Below are 21577 nucleotides of genomic sequence, written 5' to 3' on the forward strand. Positions count from 1 at the left end.
AAATGTAGCACTTAAGCATAGACTTTAAAATAATTGATATTATATAAATTCAATTCATTGTCCTTTTATAAACTTTTTGATTGGTCTGCACGAGAGGGAAAACAACGGGATAGAGTAAATTATCTCCTTCTTATCAACCAATCATTGAAAAGCAAGAATTTGATTGGTTAATACAAAGGTGATAATTTACTCTATCCCATGGCTCTATAATCTTTTATGGAGACACTTGTCAATGTGACCGATGTGTCCTTTATTGAATACAGATTTTTGTTATATAAATGCCATTAGTTTATTACTTTTAATTTAAAATGTAAAAAGTATAATATTCAGAATAAAAAATCATGTAACACATAGCTAAGAGGGTGATAGAGCAGATTGTCCCCCAACCAACAAACATTGTTAACCTTGGCTTTGCCTTTCTTGATAATATTTTCTCTGAGTAACACTCTGCTTTATCTTGCTATCAACTATGTGTTATTTATAAATTGCTGTATATGATCTGCATTTAACCTATGAAAAATATGATCCATGTTTAACCATGTCACATTTGTTTATTTAGTTTCAATATTATCTATAGTAAAAAGGAGACAACTCTTTATAACCTTGGAACATTATTAATTTCTTTCCTCAATACACAGAATTTACGAGTACATTGTTGAATATAATAACCAAAAACTAATAATATTTTCTAATAGCTCTCTCTCAATTGTAACCAATTGGAATAAACAACTGACAGTCGAAGAAAGAGTTTCAATACATGTAAAACTGCATCAATTTTGAAAAAAAATGATGTAATAAAAACACTTTTTGACATAAAATACCCAGAAAGGTTATGACTTCACTAACTAATCAGTAAAAACTTTATTTTATAAAAGCTACAAAATTCAGGTAAATCAAATCAACTGTCTTTTGGTCTCCTAACAAAGTCTGGGTTATACTGAGAATTATAGCCTCTCCGTCTTTCATTCAATTCAACATGTTCAGATTTATCAGGAACAGATTCCCCCCTCATTTTAGCCATCAAGTCTGAAGTCTTTTTTTTCTCATCAGATTCCCTTCTTAACCTCTCTGCTCTCAACTGTTCTATTGTTTTACTAGAGGACGTAGTCTGAGGTCTGTCTTTATCTTTACTTTTGTGCTTATGTTTCTTCTTTTCCTTGTGTTTATGCTTATGTTTTCTCTGAAAAACAAAATTTAACTGAATATACATGTGCCTAGTTTTTTAAGGGACACACCTAGTTTTTGGAATGAAAATTTATAAATTAATAACCAGAGTGCGAATTCAAATTAGAATATTGTGGCATCTGAGACTTGAACCAAGGACCTTTGTATAACAAGTCATCCCTCTAACAAGGAGCACAAGATGTACTTCCTTATAAAGGGATGCAATCCTACCATATATTATTGGCTAATTTTTTTTACGTTTGTGAATTTAGTTCAATTTTCAAATCAGATTAAATACTTAAACCAAACAGCTCGTATTTGTTATTCACATTAAAATTCAATTTATAATAAAACAAAACAAATTTGATATTGAGTTTGTAAAGTAAGTATTGCAATGACTTCCTTATTTTAATTTGTAACATTTGTAATATTATGATTGTTGAATGGATTGATGTTTAATGTCCAGTGACAAGTATTACATTTATACCAGGAGAAAATGGTTATGTGATATCAATATGAACAATGCTTTGTTCTAATCAACATACTGTAAATTCACAGATTATTGAGATGTTTTTATTATTGCGAAAAATGCGACAGGATCATCATCGCAATAATTTAAACTCACATTTTGAAATTTTTAATATGAATCAAACAAGAGTTTTCTGAATAACGCAAAAATTAAAATCGCATTTTGGTCTAAATGACAAAATTGCAATAATATATGCATGTAATAATTTCTGAGTTTACATTACTTAGCCAAACACATTAGTTCACAAGGAAAAAGAGTCTGCCGGAAGACATATTAACCTAAACTTCCCAATAGATACTACTGATTCCAAGTTGACCAGCATTTGCTTAGCATTTTCTTAGCATGTTAATCATTTAATTAAGCCAACATACATAGTACAAATAAAATAAATGAAAATGCATTTGCTATGGTGTTTAACTACTAACACTTATATGAACTTTTACAACTAAAGATAACAAACATAAACAAAACAAATAGTTACCCTCTCTGGACTGTGAGCATCTTTTGTTTTTTCTACATAGTTTTTCAGATCATATATAGGATCCATATGCTTCTTTCTTTTTTCATCTCTTTCTCTCCTTAAAAAACAAAAATAAATACTAGTTTACTTAATTAGCTTTAAGGATGTATTCTTCTGAAGTTTCAGTCTCTTTGAAATCTTAAGCTTGTTCTGGAATTATTTTTTTTAAATGTGATACAAGTGGAAAATAGCAATGAATTTAATAAATATAATTATCAAACGAAACTCTGTGAATAAATTGTGTTTAAAATTAGTAGATTTTGAGTAAAAAATCTTTGGCTCCTCAGAGATGTACATCCTTAAATTGAAAATTTTGTATGAATCTTTTTGTATGATACAGTTAAAAACATTGAAAGTTCAAATGGGAATTTTCTTACACACTTCATATTAACCCAATGTGTAACATTCCATCTATCAAACTTAAGCTGTGTGTTTGTGATTCATTAATTAAATGTTTTTTTTACATTAATTGTAAATAATATTACAGAATTTGTTGGAATAAAATTTAGTAATTTATTTTCAACTTTATAAGCCTTTAAGAGAAATAAACCCTTACACATACACAGTTATCATGTCTTCATTAAGGAATAGTTTTGACACTTACCTAGGTGAGATAGAACCATCTTCTTCTTTCTTTCTCTTCTTTGATAAATACCAGGGAGTAGGATCTGAAAACAGATTGAATCAGTTTATATCAAGTTTTTCAGGATAAATCACCCTGTTTCATCAGTACAGTGGATATAAGTACTAACCAAGCGGGCATGATCGGTTTTGACCATACACGGTAACGAAAATCTTTGTTTTGCTTTATCAATATTCAATGTACATTTCTCAACATTTGAAATTCCTGCTCCCAAGTAATTTTGGCATCAATTTTTTCCTATTTATAAAACAACTTTGATATTCTAATAAGAACAATTAACTTGTACATGCACAAATAGTTGTGAATGTCAACACAAACTTTCAATTTCGATACAGTTGTCGAGATATTTACATGTTTTATCTGAAAGAAAGCTAATACAGGGCAAAAGTAATAGTTACCAACCATAAACCTCCCTGTAATTACTCATTCCTTGAAACTTTTTGGGTAATAAACAAGTATAAAAATTAAGTTTTTGTGTAGGGTGTACAACAACTTAACTATGCACCGTACAGAAGGATTTATGTGGTCAGCTAAACACCTTACATTCTTTCGGAATAAAATATCGAAAAATAACATATGTTTCAAAGATTTCAATGCCAATTATTGAAACAGCTATACTTATTACACACACACAGTGACCTTCTATCAGAAAAAGAGTTGCAATGAAATTAGAATTATATCGGATGAGACGAGCGCCAACTTTTTTGACAAGTATTTGCACATGTTTTTAGTAATCGTTCTTGTTTTTGGAAAATAATGAGACATCTCTAATCATCAACCTACGACCAAATCATTTCTTAAAACAACAACTATGTTTAGATTGAAGTACACATTGATATTATGTGAACAAAACAAAGATTTTCGTTACCGTGTAAGGTCAAAATTGCTCATGCCCGCTTGGTTATTTAGTACCTACATGTATATATATCAGCTGTACGATGATAAACGGTGTAAATGTATGTTTTTTTATAGTGTTGTCAAATTAAACATTCCCTTCACTCATGTTACTCTTTTGACCAACTTAACAGAGGTTTAATCAACGTTGTCTTTGAATGCAACTGTAAATGATGCAATTTTGTGCCTGTCCTAAGTCAGGAGCCTCTGGCCTTTGTTAGTCTTATATGATTTTTAATTTTAGTTTCTTGTGTATAATTCAGAGTTTAGTATGATGTCCATTATCACTGTACTAGTATACATATTTTTTAAGGGGCCAGCTGAAGGACACCTACGGGTGCGGGAGTTTCTCGCTACATTGAAGACCCATTGGTGGCCTTCGGCTGTTGTCAGCTCTATGGTCAGGTTGTTGTCGCTTTGAAACATTCCCCATTTCCTTTCTCAATTTTATTAGAGTAGAGAAGATTGTTTTCTTTCCAAGTGTCTTGGAATATTCTGTTTGGTGTTTACATTTGGGATGATTAATATAAAAAAGAAGATGTGGTATGATTGCCAATGAGACAACTATCCACAAAAGACCAAAATGACACAGACATTAACAACTATCATAGATGCCAACCCCCTTTTGACACAATCAGTAACAAACTATCAAATTTTCCGTATTTTTGAAAAGTTTTCAGTAATCATTCATAAACGTGCATTTACCAATAAAAATTACTGACGAGTGGTTGCAAAGTGATGTACACTAAAATTTGTCATTTAACATGTTGTCTGTAGTATGTATTCCATTCATTAATTGTTCAGATGTTCTCGACTCAAACATTTTTGTTTTGTCAAGGAGAAGTAGAGAAAGGGGGAAAGCTACTTAATAAAATGCAAGTTTGCCTCTTCGGAAGTCAGTTATAGTTACCCAACAATAGGTTGATAACTCCCGAGAAACCAGAAGCATTACATTGGCGTTTCCTAAATACTGGACCAGGACGGAAAAGTAATGATATAAATCCGCGTTTTACAAAATTGAACGTCGATGATTGGGAATCCGTAACTATTCGACTTTGACCGTAATAGCGTAGTTTTTATCGCAAAATCGGAAAAACTACGGAAAAATCGTAATGGTTGGCATCTATGAACTATAGGTCACCGTACAGCCTTCAACAATGAGCAAAGCCCATACCGCATAGTCAGCTATAAAAGGCCCCGATAAGACAATGTAAAACAATTCAAACGAGAAGACTAACGGCCTTATTTATGTAAGGCTCCTGACTTGGGACAGGCACATACATAAATAGCATGTTTATGGAATAAATGTTAAAATTTTTTGAATTCCCATTCATCTGAAATAAGTTCAAGCTTTAAATGATTGAGTAAAGAACTAATGATTCAGTTAAAATGTCTGATATTCAATATTTAGTCCTTAAGAAAAGATAATCTATTAACCAATGCCAACACTAGTTTTTGAAACAGTAATTCAGTTCTTTTATTTACACTTTGTATGTTTTTAAGTGTTATTGTATTTGCAATATTTTTTAAAGTTTAAGTCACTTTTTTTTGGTTTCAATCAAAATAAATATAAAATATTTTTTTTTTCAATATTCAGACATAAGGAGTAGGTCCGGTAAGGCTTGATTTTGGCCTCAAATTTCAGGTTCATCTGACAAACGATTTTGGACACTTTTCAAACACTTAAGTGTCTATTTAAGTTCATTTAATTAGTTTGTGTGAATGAATTTAACTGATTTAGTCATTAAAACCCTCTGATTCAAGCATTCGTCAAATATGAAAAATCTATCAAATATGCCAAAAAATGTCATTTTTCAGATGATTTTTGTCAAAATTGAAAGTGGCCACATCCGTGTTCATCCTCAACCTTTATATATGTTATGTATTATCATCAAATACAACTTCCATTTCAATATTAAGAATGAACACAAATGCGGCCACTTTCATTTAAGACGGAAATCGTCTAAAATTTAACCAAAATGTTAAAATTTTGAAGATTTCAGTAATTTAGCATGACTTAATGATGCTAGTACCCGGCATACATGCATTGTATGGTCAAAAACAGCCCATATTTATGTAGCAGAAGCATTCTACTTTGAAATAAATAACTAAAGGTTTACATTTTAACAATTTTGTAAAACTGCTATATTTTTGGGCGAAAAAGTGGTCTTACTGGACCTACTCCTTTTATCAAAATCTGAAATATCAACCACTTATACTTTATATTATTGTCTACTTATTAATTCAATTACTAAGGGGTAATAATTTGAAATGTAAATAAGGAAGATTCAAATTTTTTTTTTTTTTGTTGGAATTATCTCCCCTTAATTTCCTAAAAAAAAAACACCTGTACTAGACATAATTTTTTAAATCTGAATTTTCCAGTGTTTTTAAAACTATTTTCAATTGCCACACATGTTTATTTACTTTAAGAAGTAGGTAATATTTAGAATAAGTAAATAGATACTGTATTTAATTTCTTTTGAGGTATTAATTATAATTATCTCCCATGAATTTCATTCAAAAGTTTACCAATATGCATAACAGCTACTTTTTAAAACAAATATTCAAAGTGTTAATAAAAAACTTTTTTGACCAAATATGTTTATTTACTTGTAGATGTATGTAATATTTATATAGCATTTAATTTAGTAAATATGTAAGATTTAGTTTTTCCTTTTAGGTTTGAATTATCTCCCCCTGAATTTTATCTAAAAATTAACTTTCACATGAACATGATGAATGATTTTGTTAAATCTGAAATTTCAAGTGATCTTAAGAACTATTTATACTACTGAGGTTTCTTTTCCATATAAATTTTCAAGTATGTTCAATAAATCCTGAGCACCGTCATAAAACTTTACTCTGTCATCAGGAGTACAAAATGTGTACAAAATGTGTACAAAATGTGTGTTTGCAACACAAAATCCCTGAGTTACGATTGAATGATTTCTTAGTCTGAATACAACAATCTTAATCAAAAGTTTAATGACCACACATTCTTGAATAAACACTGAATACCAGTTCTATTTATATATATACTACCATCAGTTCGACTTTGGCCAAGGTATGTTAAAATTCCCATTTTCTTCTCCCATGTTTCCTTCTCATCTTTCTTCTCTTTTTCATGTTCAACATTTTTCTTCTTCTCAACTATCTGTCAGGTAAATAATCAAATCACATGATGCATAACTAATCGGTAAGATATTATTTAATCGGATATTTTAAAAGTTATTTTTGATTTTTTAAATAAGTATATAAGTAAACATATGCAGGGTATAAACATGATAAACATTTGTCCATCAAATGTAACAATGTGTTTAGAAATGATAGGCATGACAGCATTTATAAAATTTCTATCTAAAAAAGACAAAAAATTGAATGAAATGAATTTTGTATCAACCTAACTGCATTTAACTGTCACAGTCATTGATTAAGGATCTGTTCACCCATAGTTTTGGTTTTGATGAGGCTCCTGTTGATCTTGCATTAGTATTTAGACTAGTATCCATGAATATGATATTTAAATTTTCAATGTTAGTGTTGTTTCTATGATAACAGCATTGCTTTTCTTGTGTCCTTAAAAATGTCTCTATTTGATACCTTGTATATCCCCCCCACTGTGTAATTTTGTAATAATCTACAGATAAAACCTATTGTTTCTAGTTACAATCTCCTTGTCCTGCTGTTGTAATACTTATACATTTTAAAACTCTATTCAAAGTTCCCTCTCTTATATAAGGCCCTGAGCTCTATATAACATGACTGTAAATTTAATTTTACCCCATCTTCTGCATCTTTAAAGAAGTTGATGTGTCCACCTGAACCACTGTATATATTAATGCTTTTTTTGTCATCAGATGTAGATGTTTCTGTTACAGTATCGCTTTCTCTAGTTTCTGTAATTGTCTCACTTTCTTCAGTTTCTGCAATTCTTTTCCTGTTTTTACTTCTTAGAAGTTCCGTTCTAGCTTCTTGTTCCTAAAAAAAAGAAATTAAATTTTTCACATTGGTCATTGACTGAAAAAGGTGAAGACAACATCAAAAGTATGGGCTTTGAAGGCCGTACTGTGACCTATAGTTCTTAATTTCTGTGTCAATTTGGTCTCTTCAACTTGTGGAGAGTTGTCTCATTGGCAATCATATCACATCTTTTTTTTTTTTCAGGTACACCGACTTCCCCCACCAATAAAAACTGGCCGCCATGAAATAGCCTAATACAATCGATGCTTTAAAGTGGCGTTAAAACACCATAAATCAATCAATCCAATTAATAAAAACCTCTCAACAATTTCTGAATTACATTATTTGTTGGTTATTATTGTTCTTTACCTTTTGGATTTTCACATATTTTGGCCTCAAGCTTCAAATAAGAGACATTTATTGTTTAAATGAGCATCTGGTATATTAAATTGATACCGTTAATGTTAATGTTATTGTTGACTTGTTCTTTTTGAAGTTCATTTGGTTGCTGTCTCATCTAAGTTTACTACAAGTGAGCCAATTAAAGTGATTAAAGATTGACCTACAAAGAAGTTATGTGGACCTCTATATTCCTTGTCTATGTCGAAATATACATGTAATACGGCAGTCCCACAAGAGTGTGATGAGTGTGGCCAACTTTGAACATGTTCAAAACAATTGTGGTGCGGTTGTGGCGAAATTAGGTCGTAGCGTAGTGAGAGCGCAATAAGGTTGTAGTAAGATCGCAAAGTTCGCTGTACCATCATAGTGAGAGCATGATTCTATTCGGAGAGACTGCGCTACGATCTCACAGCAACGATATTACAACCTCACTATGACCATCACGTTCTCACCGCGACACAACTAGGCTTCCACTACGACTATACCACGTTTACACCACGCTGTTCAAGACCATAGTACATTTCTAGCACGCCCATGCCGTCCTCATAACGCTCTTCTTAAGACCTGACTACGTTCATACTACGACCATCATTGTCATTGTCATTTTCACATAAAATATATTAAATCTCTCCAAGTTGTGTTTGTCTGTATGCACATTTTTTTAATTCGACTTCTTGTCCATTTCTCTAATGGCTCAACCATGCTTCTCATTTTTATATAGATTATACCGTTGATTTTCCTGTTTTAATGGTTTTACACTAGTAATTTTTGGGGCCCTTTATGGTTTGCTGTTCGGTGTTAGTCAAGGCTCTGTGTTGAAGGCTGTACCTTGGTCTATAAGGGTTTACTTTTATAAATTGTTACTTGGATGGAGAGTTGTCTCATTTGCACTCATACCACATCTCCCTATATCTATTGACACATCTGTGTCATCTCTGCTATTGTTCATTAAAATATCGTCATTTGAGCTTGATGGACCAGCAATAGGTTGTAATTTAGGTTGGATTAGTCGGTCCGACATCTCTGCTTGATCAGGATTCGTTACTATCAGAGCTCCCTCTGCCTCTAACACCACGCTTACGCACGATGTTCTAGTAGATTTTGGTGGCATGACTGTATTGTTTCCGGGAGATATACGTATTAATAAGAAATAGAACATGAAGAAGGAATGGAACTGTATTTATATGGAACAAGATGTTGACGTTTTTGCTGAGGATGTAGTAAGATCGCGGTATGAACGTAGTATAATCGTAGTAAGAACGTGCTATAATCGTAGTAAGAACGTGCTATAATCGTAGTAAGAACGTGCTATAAACGTGGTAATATCGGGTTGTAATCGGATAACTCGTGGTATGGTCGTAATGAGAATGTGATAAGCATAGAAAGATCTTGATAAGCATAGTGAGGTGGCAGAATAAGCGCGGTGAGAATGTGGTACAATGTATAATCATAGTGGGATCGTTGTAGAAGTGTAATGAGTACATAGTAGCATCCTGAAAGCAACGGAAATTTACATTTTCATGCCGCTCATACCGCGACCCCACCACGACCTGAATTTATTTTAGATTGCAGTGAGTGTGGTATGATCGTGGTCTAGTGGGACTGGGGCTTTAGCATCAATGAAATTGTAAATGACAATTTTTAATTGTATGTACAGTACATGATGTAATGTACTGTAAATTCAGAAATTATTGCGTGCATTTATTATTGCGATTTTGTCATTTTAGACTTCAATGCGATTTTAATTTTAACGATTTTGAGAAAAATCCTGCTTAATTCATATAAAATATTTCAAAATGCGAGTTTAAATTATTGCGTTTACAACTCAGTCACCTTTTTTCGCAATAATAAAAACCTCGCAAAAATTTTTGAATTTACAGTATCTAATTTCTTTTAAACTTTAAATCCAGTACATGTAGTAATGATTCAGAATATTTCACTAAATACCATGAGTTCATGACTAAAGACACTCAGGAGTAATACTTATACAAGTCATGTTTATTTACTTGATAATACAAATAAATTTGTAAGATTTTCAATTCCTTTTCTAGGTTTGAACATGTTGCATATGCATGTACATGCATAGTTTAAAATTTTGACTCTTAATAATAATTCTAACATGTACAAGTTTCTTTAAAGAATGCTCACAGCAAGTGCTATCTTTCTCTGTTTTTCTTTCTCTTCATCAGCAGCTTGAGCTTCATCTCTTCTTACTCTTTCTATGTTATCTTTTCTTCTAACATGCCAACTAAAGAAAGCAAACACATATATTAATGTACAATGGTTATGCATTCTTTATTTTGAATAATTTACTCAGAATGTTCAACATGTTTACCGGTACAATGTATGTCAACAGTTTCATCTTTTTCCTTTAAGGCAGCAACCATTTGATTTTCTGGGGGGGGGGGGGGGGGCTATGGTTTTTTTTTCTAGACAAATTTTTTTTTTCGCCTGTGGCGAAAAACAATCTATTTTTTTCGTGACAAGTCGAAAACAATTTTTTTCTTTCAATTTTAGCATTACATATAGTGGCAGCTGAGGGTGAAACAAACAATTTTTTTTTCTCAGAATCAAAAACAAATTATTTTTTTCTCCAAAAACTGGAAACAAACTTTTTTTTCCAAAAAAAACCATAGCCCCCCCCCCCCCCAGAAAATCAAATGGTTGCTGCCTAATGCTTTGTCTTTCATAAGTAAGGGAAAACAGACTACATACTATAATGGTTTACTTTTTTTAAAATTGTTATTTGGATGGAGAGTTGTCTCATTGGCACTCACACCACTTCTTCCTATATCATGTATATCTATATGTTATGATGTGTAGTACTTTAATACAATGTAAATGTACTTTGGTCATGTTGGTGTTAGATGTTACATACATCTAGATGTAAATCTGTTACCTGATGTCTTACGATCAGATAATATTACATGATTTATAAGTACTGCTATCAGACATATGGTTGATACAAATACATGTACTTTCTCCTGGTACAAAATGTATTGAGTTCTATACTGAGCAAACATTTACAAATGATTTACATACTGAGCAAACCTGTGTCTGTTGGTACCATTTTTTTTTCAGAAATGAATTAACTATTAGATTTAATTTAAATATACATAAAATACTCTGGTATCAATCAAAATTTTATATATTTACAATAATTACACAATTTTTTGTATACAGTAAATAAATGGTTAAAATTATTAAAAAGGAAACATGTTTACCTTTTGAAGCTTTCATGGGGGAAATCCCCCACAAATAGTGACAGTTGGCAGGTACATTTACATGTATGAAGGGTGTGGACCCAGGATGCAAATGTATGGGGTGTGAATCTGAAGGGGAGCAGACATGATTTGGGACAAACAGATACAGATTCATAAAAAACTCATGAACAGATGAATGATTATAGTAACCCTTTAAGGAGATCCTCCTCAAACTGTTCACTTTTGCAAATTTATATGTGACTGCTGTTGTTGGTGTTTTTTTGTATTTTGCTACATTCATGAGGAAGGGGGGGGGGGTAGTTGGATGGGTCCTGATCCAGAAATCCTGTGTTATATACTTGATAAGTATATGGTTGTTGGAAACTTAGTTCAACTGAAGTACATACATGTATCATACTGGAATCACAGGGGTGCTCCTGTATGATGTTTGTAAATACATATGTAGTATTCTCAGATCCGGACATCCTGGCACTTAATTTTTTCGAGGGGTGATCGATGCCTACAGGAATCAGGGTTCCACGTTACCCAGTGTCTCGCCTACTTTTGCTGTTAATTGCAGACTCAACAAAAATGCGGAAAAACATCAATAAAAATTTCCCTCTCGATACTGTCTTTTGATTGAAAGAAGCTTCCAAGTTTGGTAAAAAAATCCAGGATAGTTTATGAATCTAATAAATGTTTTATAAACTTTAACTGCAGACTGTATGTAATGTTAACTGGAAGAAAAACTAAGTCCATTTATAAGTAAAATACGGAAAAGGTGAATTTTTTTTTTACAAAATTTACTTCTGAATAATATCTTATGATCAGAAACAAGCTTTTGTCTAAGTTTGGTACAAATCAAGGATAGTTTAAGAACATTATAAAAATTTTAAAAACTTAAACCACAGAGTGAATGTTTTGTTTCTGGCAAAAAAACTAAGTCCATTTATAAGTGAAATACGGAAAAGTGGAAATTTATTTTTACAAAATTTTCTTCTTGATACTATCTTATGATCATAAACAAGCTTCTGTCCACGTTTGGTACAAATCAAGGATAGTTTATGAAAGTTATTAAAATTTTAAAAACTTTAACCACAGAGTGAATGTAATGTTTCCACGCAGAAAAACTAAGTCCATTTATAACATGTATAAGTAAAATACAGAAAATTGGAAATTTATTTTTACAAAATTTTCTTCTTGATACTATCTTATGATCATAAACAAGCTTCTGTCCAAGTTTGGTACAAATCAAGGATAGTTTATGAAAGTTATTAAAATTGTAAAAACTTTAACCACAGAGTGAATGTAATGTTTCCTCGCAGAAAAACTAAGTCCATTTATAAGTAAAATACGGAAAAAATGGAATTTTATTTTTACAAAATTTACTTCTGGATACTTTCTTATGATCATAAACAAGCTTGTGTCTAAGTTTGGTAGAAATTCAGTATAATTTAAGAAAGTTATTAAAATTTCAAAAACTTTACCACAGAGTGAATATTTGTGGACGCCGCCGCCGCCGACGACGGAATGTAGGATCGCTTAGTCTCGCTTTTTCGACTAAAGTCGAAGGCTCGACAAAAATCAAAATGGAGATATTATATAGTGTCTTTAACATGTTTAACAATATTAAAAGAGTAAAATTACTTTATTCAACCAAGGATTTGTATACTATACAAATCCTTGATTCAACTGGTGTCGATATATATATCAATATATTAAATTGCATTGAAGTCTATGGAATCTTATTGGCAACACCTCTCAACATTGTTTACATAACACAAATGCTAATCATTGATTGGTCAGTTACATGTCACTGCAGATCTGAGAATTATCATCTATATATCAGTCAGGGGACTTACTGAAATAAGTGATTTTTAAATCACTTATTTGAGTAGCAAATTCGAAGTTTTGTCACAAATTGGGATTTTGTAGTTTTTTTCAAAATTTTAAACACATAGGTTTAAATAATATCTTTTAATTAGTAAAATTGAAAAAATGAACTTTTTGCTTTTTTTAAGTAGCATGGTTTATGCCTTTGATGCTATCATTTAGCTGAAAATTCTATTTTAGTTGAAAAAAATGCTATAATAATGGCTTTATACATAATGAACTGATACTTTAAATTTCTCAACAGATTTTTCCCAGCATTGGGAGTATTTTTCCTGTAAAGTTCAAGGTTTCATCTTTCAGATTATGTAATAAAATTCTACTGTTGCGTATTGTTATGCATTTACTTTTCTACATTGGATAGAGGTATAGGGGAGGGTTGAGATCTCACAAACATGTTTAACCCTGCCGCATTTTTGCGCCTGTCCCAAGTCAGGAGCCTCTGGCCTTTGTTAGTCTTGTATTATTTTAATTTTAGTTTCTTGTGTACAATTTGGAATTAGTATGGCGTTCATTATCACTGAACTAGTATATACTTGTTTAGGGGCCAGTTGAAGGACGCCTCCGGGTGCAGGAATTTCTCGCTACATTGAAGACCTGTTGGTGACCTTCTGCTGTTGTTTTTTTCTATGGTTGGGTTGTTGTCTCTTTGACACATTCCCCATTTCCATTCTCAATTTTACTGTTCGGGATAAAAATTTCGGGAGTGTTGAAATTAGTGGGGGTTATTAAAATAATGATACTTAAATAAGTGATTTTTGGGAAAGAAATTGAGGTTTGATACTTAAACAAGTGATTCTAATGTCATTATCCTAGGTTCAATACAAGGTCATCACCTGAAATGACCTGGTCATCCTAGACAACACAGATGTTGGTTCTGATAAGTTTAGAAACATAATTAGTCCCTGGATCATTAGTATTCTATATTTAAAGCTACAATAAGATTAAATCACTTCTTCTAGTGATTAATTTGTACTACTTAAATAGGTGATTATTAAAGAAAGACAACTCTTACTTCCAACCTTTATGGTAATAATGTTACTTAAATCAGTGATTTAGAAAATCACTCATTTAAGTAAGTCCCCTGACTGTATGTATCCTCTGTATCATATTACATTACCTTCTCTCCCTCTCTTTACCACAGCATGTTAAGGTAGTCACACACAAATATATTGAGAGCAGTAAAATTAGATTAAAAAATGATTTTGTCCTTTAATAGTCTCCTCAGGACGTTGAACTGGAGCTTAAAAACATGGAAACCAGAGGTCCCGATTTTAAAGAAATTCAAATCCCAACATTACGACGGTCCTACTAAAAAGCGCCCGGGAGCGCCCAGGAAAAGAAAAAGCGCCCGGAGAAGGAAAACTAGCGCCCGGAGAAGAAAATTAGCGCCCGGGAGAAGAAAATAATAATATTTTATAACAATTTTTTTTTTCCTTAAAAAATAACTAATCATTGCTTGTTTTGTCCTTAATATAAATGGGGATATGTACGATGCTACATCTAAAGTGTTGTTGCACTTTTACATTTTAGATTTCAAAATTGTATAAGTAAGTAAATAAATATAAATAAGAGTATATAGAAGAATCATGAAAGACATTGTCCTCGATCAAAATGTATATGGACCATAATTTGGTATTCGGCCTTTGGTTTCTTTTTGTATCCTTTTTTATAAGTTCTAAAACTTTAACTTTTATTCTGTGGGTTGTGTTGGTGTAAGAATAGTATTAATGGAACAATTGAGTTTTTCAAGAAAAAATTAATACATTTTGATTCACCGTTTATGTGACAGGAAACCAAACAGGAAACCAATCTTTATTTTCTTTATTTTGCACAATATATTTCAAAAGACATAAATGAACACCATTACTAGTGTTACTTGCTTCATGTTAATATTTAAAATCTATTTTCAATGTTAAATTAAAGTTTTTTTTAAATGCGACAGGAAACCATAAGAAACCGAAAGCATTTTTTAAGTTTTATTTTATTGCAAAATCTGCTTAAAATAATCTGAACAGTATACTTTTTCTTAAAATCCATCTTAAATGTAACAGTATTATAAAACTCCTAAATATGTGCTTGTTTTGAAAACAATTAGTACAATTTATTCAAAAAAATCCATATTTTCTTCATTGATACAGGATACCATAATCGTTGTATCTTGATGTTTTAGCCAAAAAAATGTATTTATATTTGGTTTTGAAATTCCAGTTATATACAATTTATTCCAAATCATTGGCAATGTAAAATTCTTTAAATCCAGTAAAGAAAAAAACTTTTAACTTGTAATTAAAATCTTTAAAATAGGCACCATGTGATATTTGTGACCTGTACACCATCTACCATGGTTTCCTCATTTTAACCTACTTTAGTGGGCTAAAATCAATAAAGTACTTCCTTTCAACTCATGCATGGTAAAAGTTTACTTCTCCTTTGACAAGTTTATTGCGTTTCTGAAAAGTGTTTGCAGAACATGAATAAAAAAAAATAATTAAAAATTGTGACAAAGATACCACTTTTGTACATTCCAAGTGTAACGGTATATTAACATGTATTTTTTATTAAATTATCTTTATTCACCTAAAATATCCAGTAATACAAATGTAATATTTACTGCTGAAGCAAAATCAATCCAACGAGCATCGGCACAATGATAAGAGACGTAATGTCGATTGATTTTTCCAAGGAACCTTTACATCGTTATCGGGAAACGAAGTGTGTTATAACGTCTGTCAAATCTGAAATCGATTTTGTCAAGTCATTGGGCATTTATTTTCACACAAGATCGTATGTAACATTATGCACATAGGAAAAATAATAGACCCCCGGCGCAATCTCTTTGAAAATTGTATTTTCCTTTTTTAAACAAGACGAAACAAGTCTACAGATTATGTTTGCTAACATCCCGTTGGAAACAAAAACAATGTTTAGACCTTGTATTTCATATATCCGGCCATAAGGGTGTGATCACATGTTAGTCACATGTTTCACGTATGACCGGAAATGATAAGAACTTAACGACGAAAACAATTTTAATAAAAAAAAGGAAATAACTGGACTTCTGTTTCGTGTGAAATGTAACGCATAACGATAACGTCATTTTCTAACTTAATTATTACGAAGAACAAAACTAGAATGTAAATCATCTCTGATTTACCTGTTTGAACATCTCGCGAGAGTTCATATTTGCATATTTTTATAAAGAATTCTATTACAACAAAGCAGATTACATCATCTAAAATTTGCGTTACAAAATCGGAAACCGAAGTAACGCTAGTGTTCTTACACCTGCTACAGAAATACTTATAGTTCTTGGCATTTTCTTCTGACTATTCTTATTGGTCGATGTTCTTTATTATTTGAAAGCAAAAGTTACGAATTTGCCGGTGACGATTATCTATAAATCAGTCAGCGTTATGCACTTCGGAAGCGAAAAGTAACGCGAGAAACGACACAAAAATACGGTCGTATAATCTTTGAAATTTGTTAATTTCAATTTTTTTTCTAGGGAAGAGTAGCATACACTTGTATGTTAATAAAAATAAAGGCATCTTTAGATGTAGTTACAACTTTTCTTACAGTAATACACATTTTTATCACTTTTCTATCGTTATAGGAAACGAGCCCAATAGCAAATTATGGTCCATATTTTGTTATTTAAAAATAATCGGTGCCTGAGGTCTAATATTTTCGCAACTGCATGGTGAACACTTTTTTATACAGATGCTGAGATAGATTTATTATATCGTTTTATAAAACTAAAACTGCTTCAACATGTTCAATGGCTATGCTTATCAGGGTTTTAATGCTTAGACTTAAATTTAAACCAAACACCTATTTTTTACCCCCTTGTTTTACCTACGGTACATGTATAGTACTGCTTGTCTTATTCATTTTTCATTTTGATAGCGTTTTTGAAAAACATGTCTTTTGATGTCTTACATTTTATAAATCTTCCGCATAAACTGTGATCCATTGTTATCAATCTTTCGAAAAGTATTCATATATTATTGTTAAAATTGAAATATTCATACTTGTTTTTGTGCTTTATTACAAATGTCTATTACTTGAATTTGCAAATTAATTGTCTAAAATAAAAAAAAAAATCAATTTTCATATCTTAACAAATTTGTCTCATGCCAATAAAATATCTATATATTTTTCCCGGGCGCTATATTTTCTTCTCCGGGCGCTTTTTCTTTTCCCCGGGCGCATTTTAGTAGGACGCCATTACGAAATTTCGATAAGAGAATTCCCGGATCCTGAAAGAGTCAATCCTAACATCCCGAGCTTAAAAACATCTGGTCCCAGAGTCCCGATAGAGGTCCTACACCCCCCCCTTTTTCCCAATTCATCAAATATTTAAAAGATTGTAAACTTCTGATTAATGATTGATATGTCCTAATTATCAACCTTTTAAGACTCAGTAGAATCAGATGTCTTTAGTTACAGAGCTTACAGCAAACCCGGACATTTGGCTGCCAAAGTAAACAAGTCAAATGCACTATCATGACTATATAGTGGTTAAATGTATGTCTCTGACTCTGTTCTAGAACTGGTCAACAAAATGAAACAATGATCTGATTTAGAGTGCAAAATCAAGACAATCGTCGTTTTAGGCGGTGAAAGGAAAATTTACCTTTTGTGATGTAAGATATTCATGTTTAGAAGTCAGAGATCTCAACGAAGGCAAAGATCATGACCAAAAATTCCCCTCGTCTAAAAATAGACGTAGAAGTAAAAAGTATCAAGATATTTGATTGGATAAAAATAAATTATGACGTAATTTCTGGAAAGTTTTGGAAGTCTGTGTCGGTAAAACGTTTGATGAAATATTAAATTCTCGTTCTAGCAAGTGAAATCATTTCACCGAATGTACGGAATCCCAGTGCCCGTCAGGTTTACAAACCGAAAATGACAAGTTTAAATGCAGGCACAAGAAATGAAGGTAACTAAACAAGAGAAAGCATGCCATCTATTGCTATGAGGCTGAATGGAAACAGTGTTAAATTAACAGATTAAGAATACCAAACTGTCATATGACAGAAAAAAAGAATGAATTGTGTATGTTCATCACTTCATGATGTCACAAGATTATTTTTTTTTTCAAATTGATTTCCAAGTTATTTTTTACAAAGATATTTATTTACAAAATTTAACAGAGCCACATTCCGAAATTCAAAAAGAATTCACGGATCCCGAAAGCATGGAAAGGGTCAAGTCGAAAAACACCTGATCCCCGATCCCAGATTCCCATTAGGTCCCATATCCCCTCACATATACCTCATGTAACTTTCTAGTCCAACTAATTGTGACATCTTGAAAGGCTATTATATTTTTTTCTTTGACGCCTTATATCGTCGCAGGAAGGCATCAAAGCAAAAATTTAAAATAGCCTTCCAAGACGTCATAATTATTTGGACTAGTAACTTTCCTTCAAAATTGTAACCATTGAAATTTTGAATTTATTTCTTAACGTTGCTCTTGCTTGACCAAAAACAAGGATGAACGACCTACATGAACCATCATGACCGTAGGAAAATCAACCTGTAGAAAAACATTAATGAGGGGGGATAAGAGGGGTCCTGACTCCTGATCCTGAAATCCTGGGCTTATAAACACGAAATCCCGAGCTCCCGAATTTAAATAAATTCAAATCCCGACATCCCGAAATTCAAAAAAAGAATTCCTGAATCCCGACAGGGTCAATACCCAAATCCTGAGCTTAAAAACACCTGATCCCGGAGTCCCGACAAAGGTCCTATCCCCCCTCATTAATTCTGGAGTCAAAAGCAGTTATATGACGTACATTAGATTGGACTATTCAACAATATCATGAACATGATGAATATCAATCTATTCAAAATGAATATGTGTTCTACGATATTGATGAATGAAATAATTTTAGTTTATGTATAACAGTGTGTAGTTCTGATTGATGAGTTCTCCCTAGTTGAATTTTTGTCCATGGAGATCCCTGACTATGAAAAACGAAGATGTGGTATGATTGCCAATGAGACAACTCTCCACAAGATCCCAAAATGACACAGGAATTAACAACTATAGGTCACTATGCGGCCTTCAACAATGAGGATAGCACATACCGCATAGTCAAGCTATAAAAGGCAAGTCTATAAAAAGTTGAATGTATCATAACAAATTGTCAAAAATCTGTCATTAATAACACCAATTTCTTACAATTAGACATAATACTGGTGTACCCAAGGGACAATCAACATTATCATGATTATTAAGCTCATTCATTTTTGTACATCATTAATTGAAGAAAAAACAATGAAAATACAAACAACAGTTTACAAAACACCACATAAAAAAACAAAAGAGTGAGCAATACGTAGTCATGATAGTAATGAATATAGTCAAGATAGTATCCAAGTATTCATAATAGAATGTTTGGCTACCAAGAAAACATAGCCGGACATTTTGGTATTTTTTTTATTGAGTTTATGATTCTTTGTCCAAAGAAAAATGAGGAACACTATAATTACCATGATAATCTCAATAGTACATTAAAACTAAAAATTGAAAACAGAAAATGCTAGAAGTAAAATATTAAGAAACAGGAATCCTTTCACACTTTCACACTTTTTGGGATACGATTGCTTTTAAGCAATCTGTAGACTTTTACCGTTGACTCAGCGCTCATTCCCTCACGTCAACCGTTTTATTCTAAACATTCAGCAACATCTCAGATTCCTATGATTGTCTTGCTTTAAAAGGTAAAAACAAGCAAAAGGATTGAACATAAACAACTTTCCTGTAATATTCTTCTCATAATCTTCATGTTTGATTTTCCCCTTGACTTATATCATGTATATCATGTATATGCGTGTTTTTAACAACACGGAAAATCAGAATTAAGTAGTATTTATATTTAGTGTTTTTATAAATTTAGAAACACGTCAGAGGGAATTCCCCAGTTTTGATAAATGCGAGAGTTCTTTGAATTCCGATAATTCTATTTCTGTCATATAAGAACTGAAGTGGAGTTTTCTATATTTTACCGTTATGACACTGATACTGTACTCTCATAAAGAAATTGAGACTCATTCATCTTATCAAATTAAATAAACGTTCTTGTTCCAAATCTCAAGTCGCGGGTTTGTTTATGTATTAATGCGCATGCGTATAGTTTTCTTGATTTCAAGGGGTATCAGATTGAGTGGTTGTTCTGGATTCCCCGCTTATTAATTAATTTGAAACTCATTGGATTCTTTCTATGTCTGCCTGCTATTGAGGGTTTAATATTGTTGTTGCATATTTTAAAATGATATGCATCATTTAAATTAAAATCAATGAAGTTTTACCTATAACACCCCTTTAGCCGAAATGGAGTCTTCCATGTTGTCTCCCTTTCAGAAGTATTTCCCGTCAAAATCGTCAAGAAAAAATTAACTTGTTAGATGTCGATAAACGTCGTATTATATTAAGAACGATCTCAATTTAAACAGAGGAGTGTGTACGAAAGGATTCATGCCCACTGACCCAAAGGAAATTAATAATTAAAGAGTTAGAAATGGGGTTCCTCCTAGAATTAACGGTGATAAGATACGAAGTGAATAGTCCGAGATTACTGGGTACAAGTCAAATCGGCACCCATAGAAAAAGTCAAATCGGCACCTGGTTAAATCGGCATCTATTTAAAAGTCAATTCGGCATCCAATAATATTTGATATAATATATGGGACTGGGAAATGGGGTTCCTCCTAGAATTAATGGTGATAAGATACTACATTGTGGGAACGGAACTGTACGGTGTTTTAATATTTTGGTCATTCGGGAGACTGTCAAGCGGTGCTCCGACATTCGAAAAACAACAACTTGAGGAATGTAAGTTTTGATTAACGCAAACGTTACACTATTAAGTTTCTGGTTAAAGATTTGGTATTGAAAACATTCTACACATATATATAGACCAATCAAATGCTATAAGCGACATATACAGCCAGACGTTTTCTATTAAACGGTTGAGCTCCCAGTAAATCGCTCAAAAGTTTTCATCAACAGCGAATAAAATTTAAAAAAAAAGATCAAAAGGATATTCACAACTTCACCAATTTTTACAATTAAGTCTTTGGTGATATATAGTCTAATCATTCTGAAAGTTCTGTAACGATTGTTTCAGTAGAAAATTAAATAAATCAATTTTCTTGATGTTGGTTAATATTATTGACTGTACAACCGCTTGCTTGCCAGCTGTATACTCGCTCGGAGCCTTTCTGTACAGTCACTCGGGCAAAATAATAAAATAGATTGCATATTTATTTCATTGTTTTCTATTTCTTCACTTAATATTGATGTATTAAATATATAAATAAGAGTGAACATAAATTTTGTCATTGTTTTCC

General features: G+C 32.0%; 2 protein-coding genes across 2 annotated transcripts in view; one reads left to right on the forward strand and one right to left on the reverse strand.

The window, feature by feature from the left end:
• Positions 1 to 846: 846 nt before the first annotated feature.
• Positions 847 to 17938, reverse strand: LOC143076869 (leukocyte receptor cluster member 1 homolog). The gene is made up of 7 exons (XM_076252759.1): positions 17848 to 17938; positions 10264 to 10363; positions 7534 to 7731; positions 6796 to 6907; positions 2818 to 2881; positions 2175 to 2271; positions 847 to 1180 (listed from the first exon to the last, which is right to left on the reverse strand). The coding sequence occupies exons 1-7, from the start codon at positions 17868 to 17870 to the stop codon at positions 899 to 901; spliced, it is 876 nt and encodes a 291-aa protein (XP_076108874.1). The 5' UTR covers positions 17871 to 17938; the 3' UTR covers positions 847 to 898.
• A 122-nt stretch (positions 17939 to 18060) lies between these two features.
• Positions 18061 to 21577, forward strand: part of LOC143076868 (uncharacterized) — a 46032-nt gene continuing 42515 nt past the window's right edge. Inside the window, exon 1 of the mRNA XM_076252758.1 lies at positions 18061 to 18156. Within this exon, the coding sequence (XP_076108873.1) occupies positions 18123 to 18156 (34 nt within the window). The 5' untranslated portion in view covers positions 18061 to 18122. The remainder of the gene's footprint in view (positions 18157 to 21577) is intronic.

Source organism: Mytilus galloprovincialis, chromosome 5 (assembly GCF_965363235.1).
Source record: "Mytilus galloprovincialis chromosome 5, xbMytGall1.hap1.1, whole genome shotgun sequence".
Lineage (NCBI taxonomy): Eukaryota > Metazoa > Mollusca > Bivalvia > Mytilida > Mytilidae > Mytilus > Mytilus galloprovincialis.

Excerpts from the sequence above, each read along its gene's own strand:
- LOC143076869 (XM_076252759.1), bottom strand. The coding sequence starts at position 17,870 with ATGAATATCTTACATCACAAAAG. Across the intron at positions 2,272-2,817 it reads GATGGTTCTATCTCACCTAG|GAGAGAAAGAGATGAAAAAA; the intron begins GTAAGTGTCAAA and ends TTGTTTTTTAAG. Across the intron at positions 1,181-2,174 it reads ATGCTCACAGTCCAGAGAGG|AGAAAACATAAGCATAAACA; the intron begins GTAACTATTTGT and ends TTTGTTTTTCAG.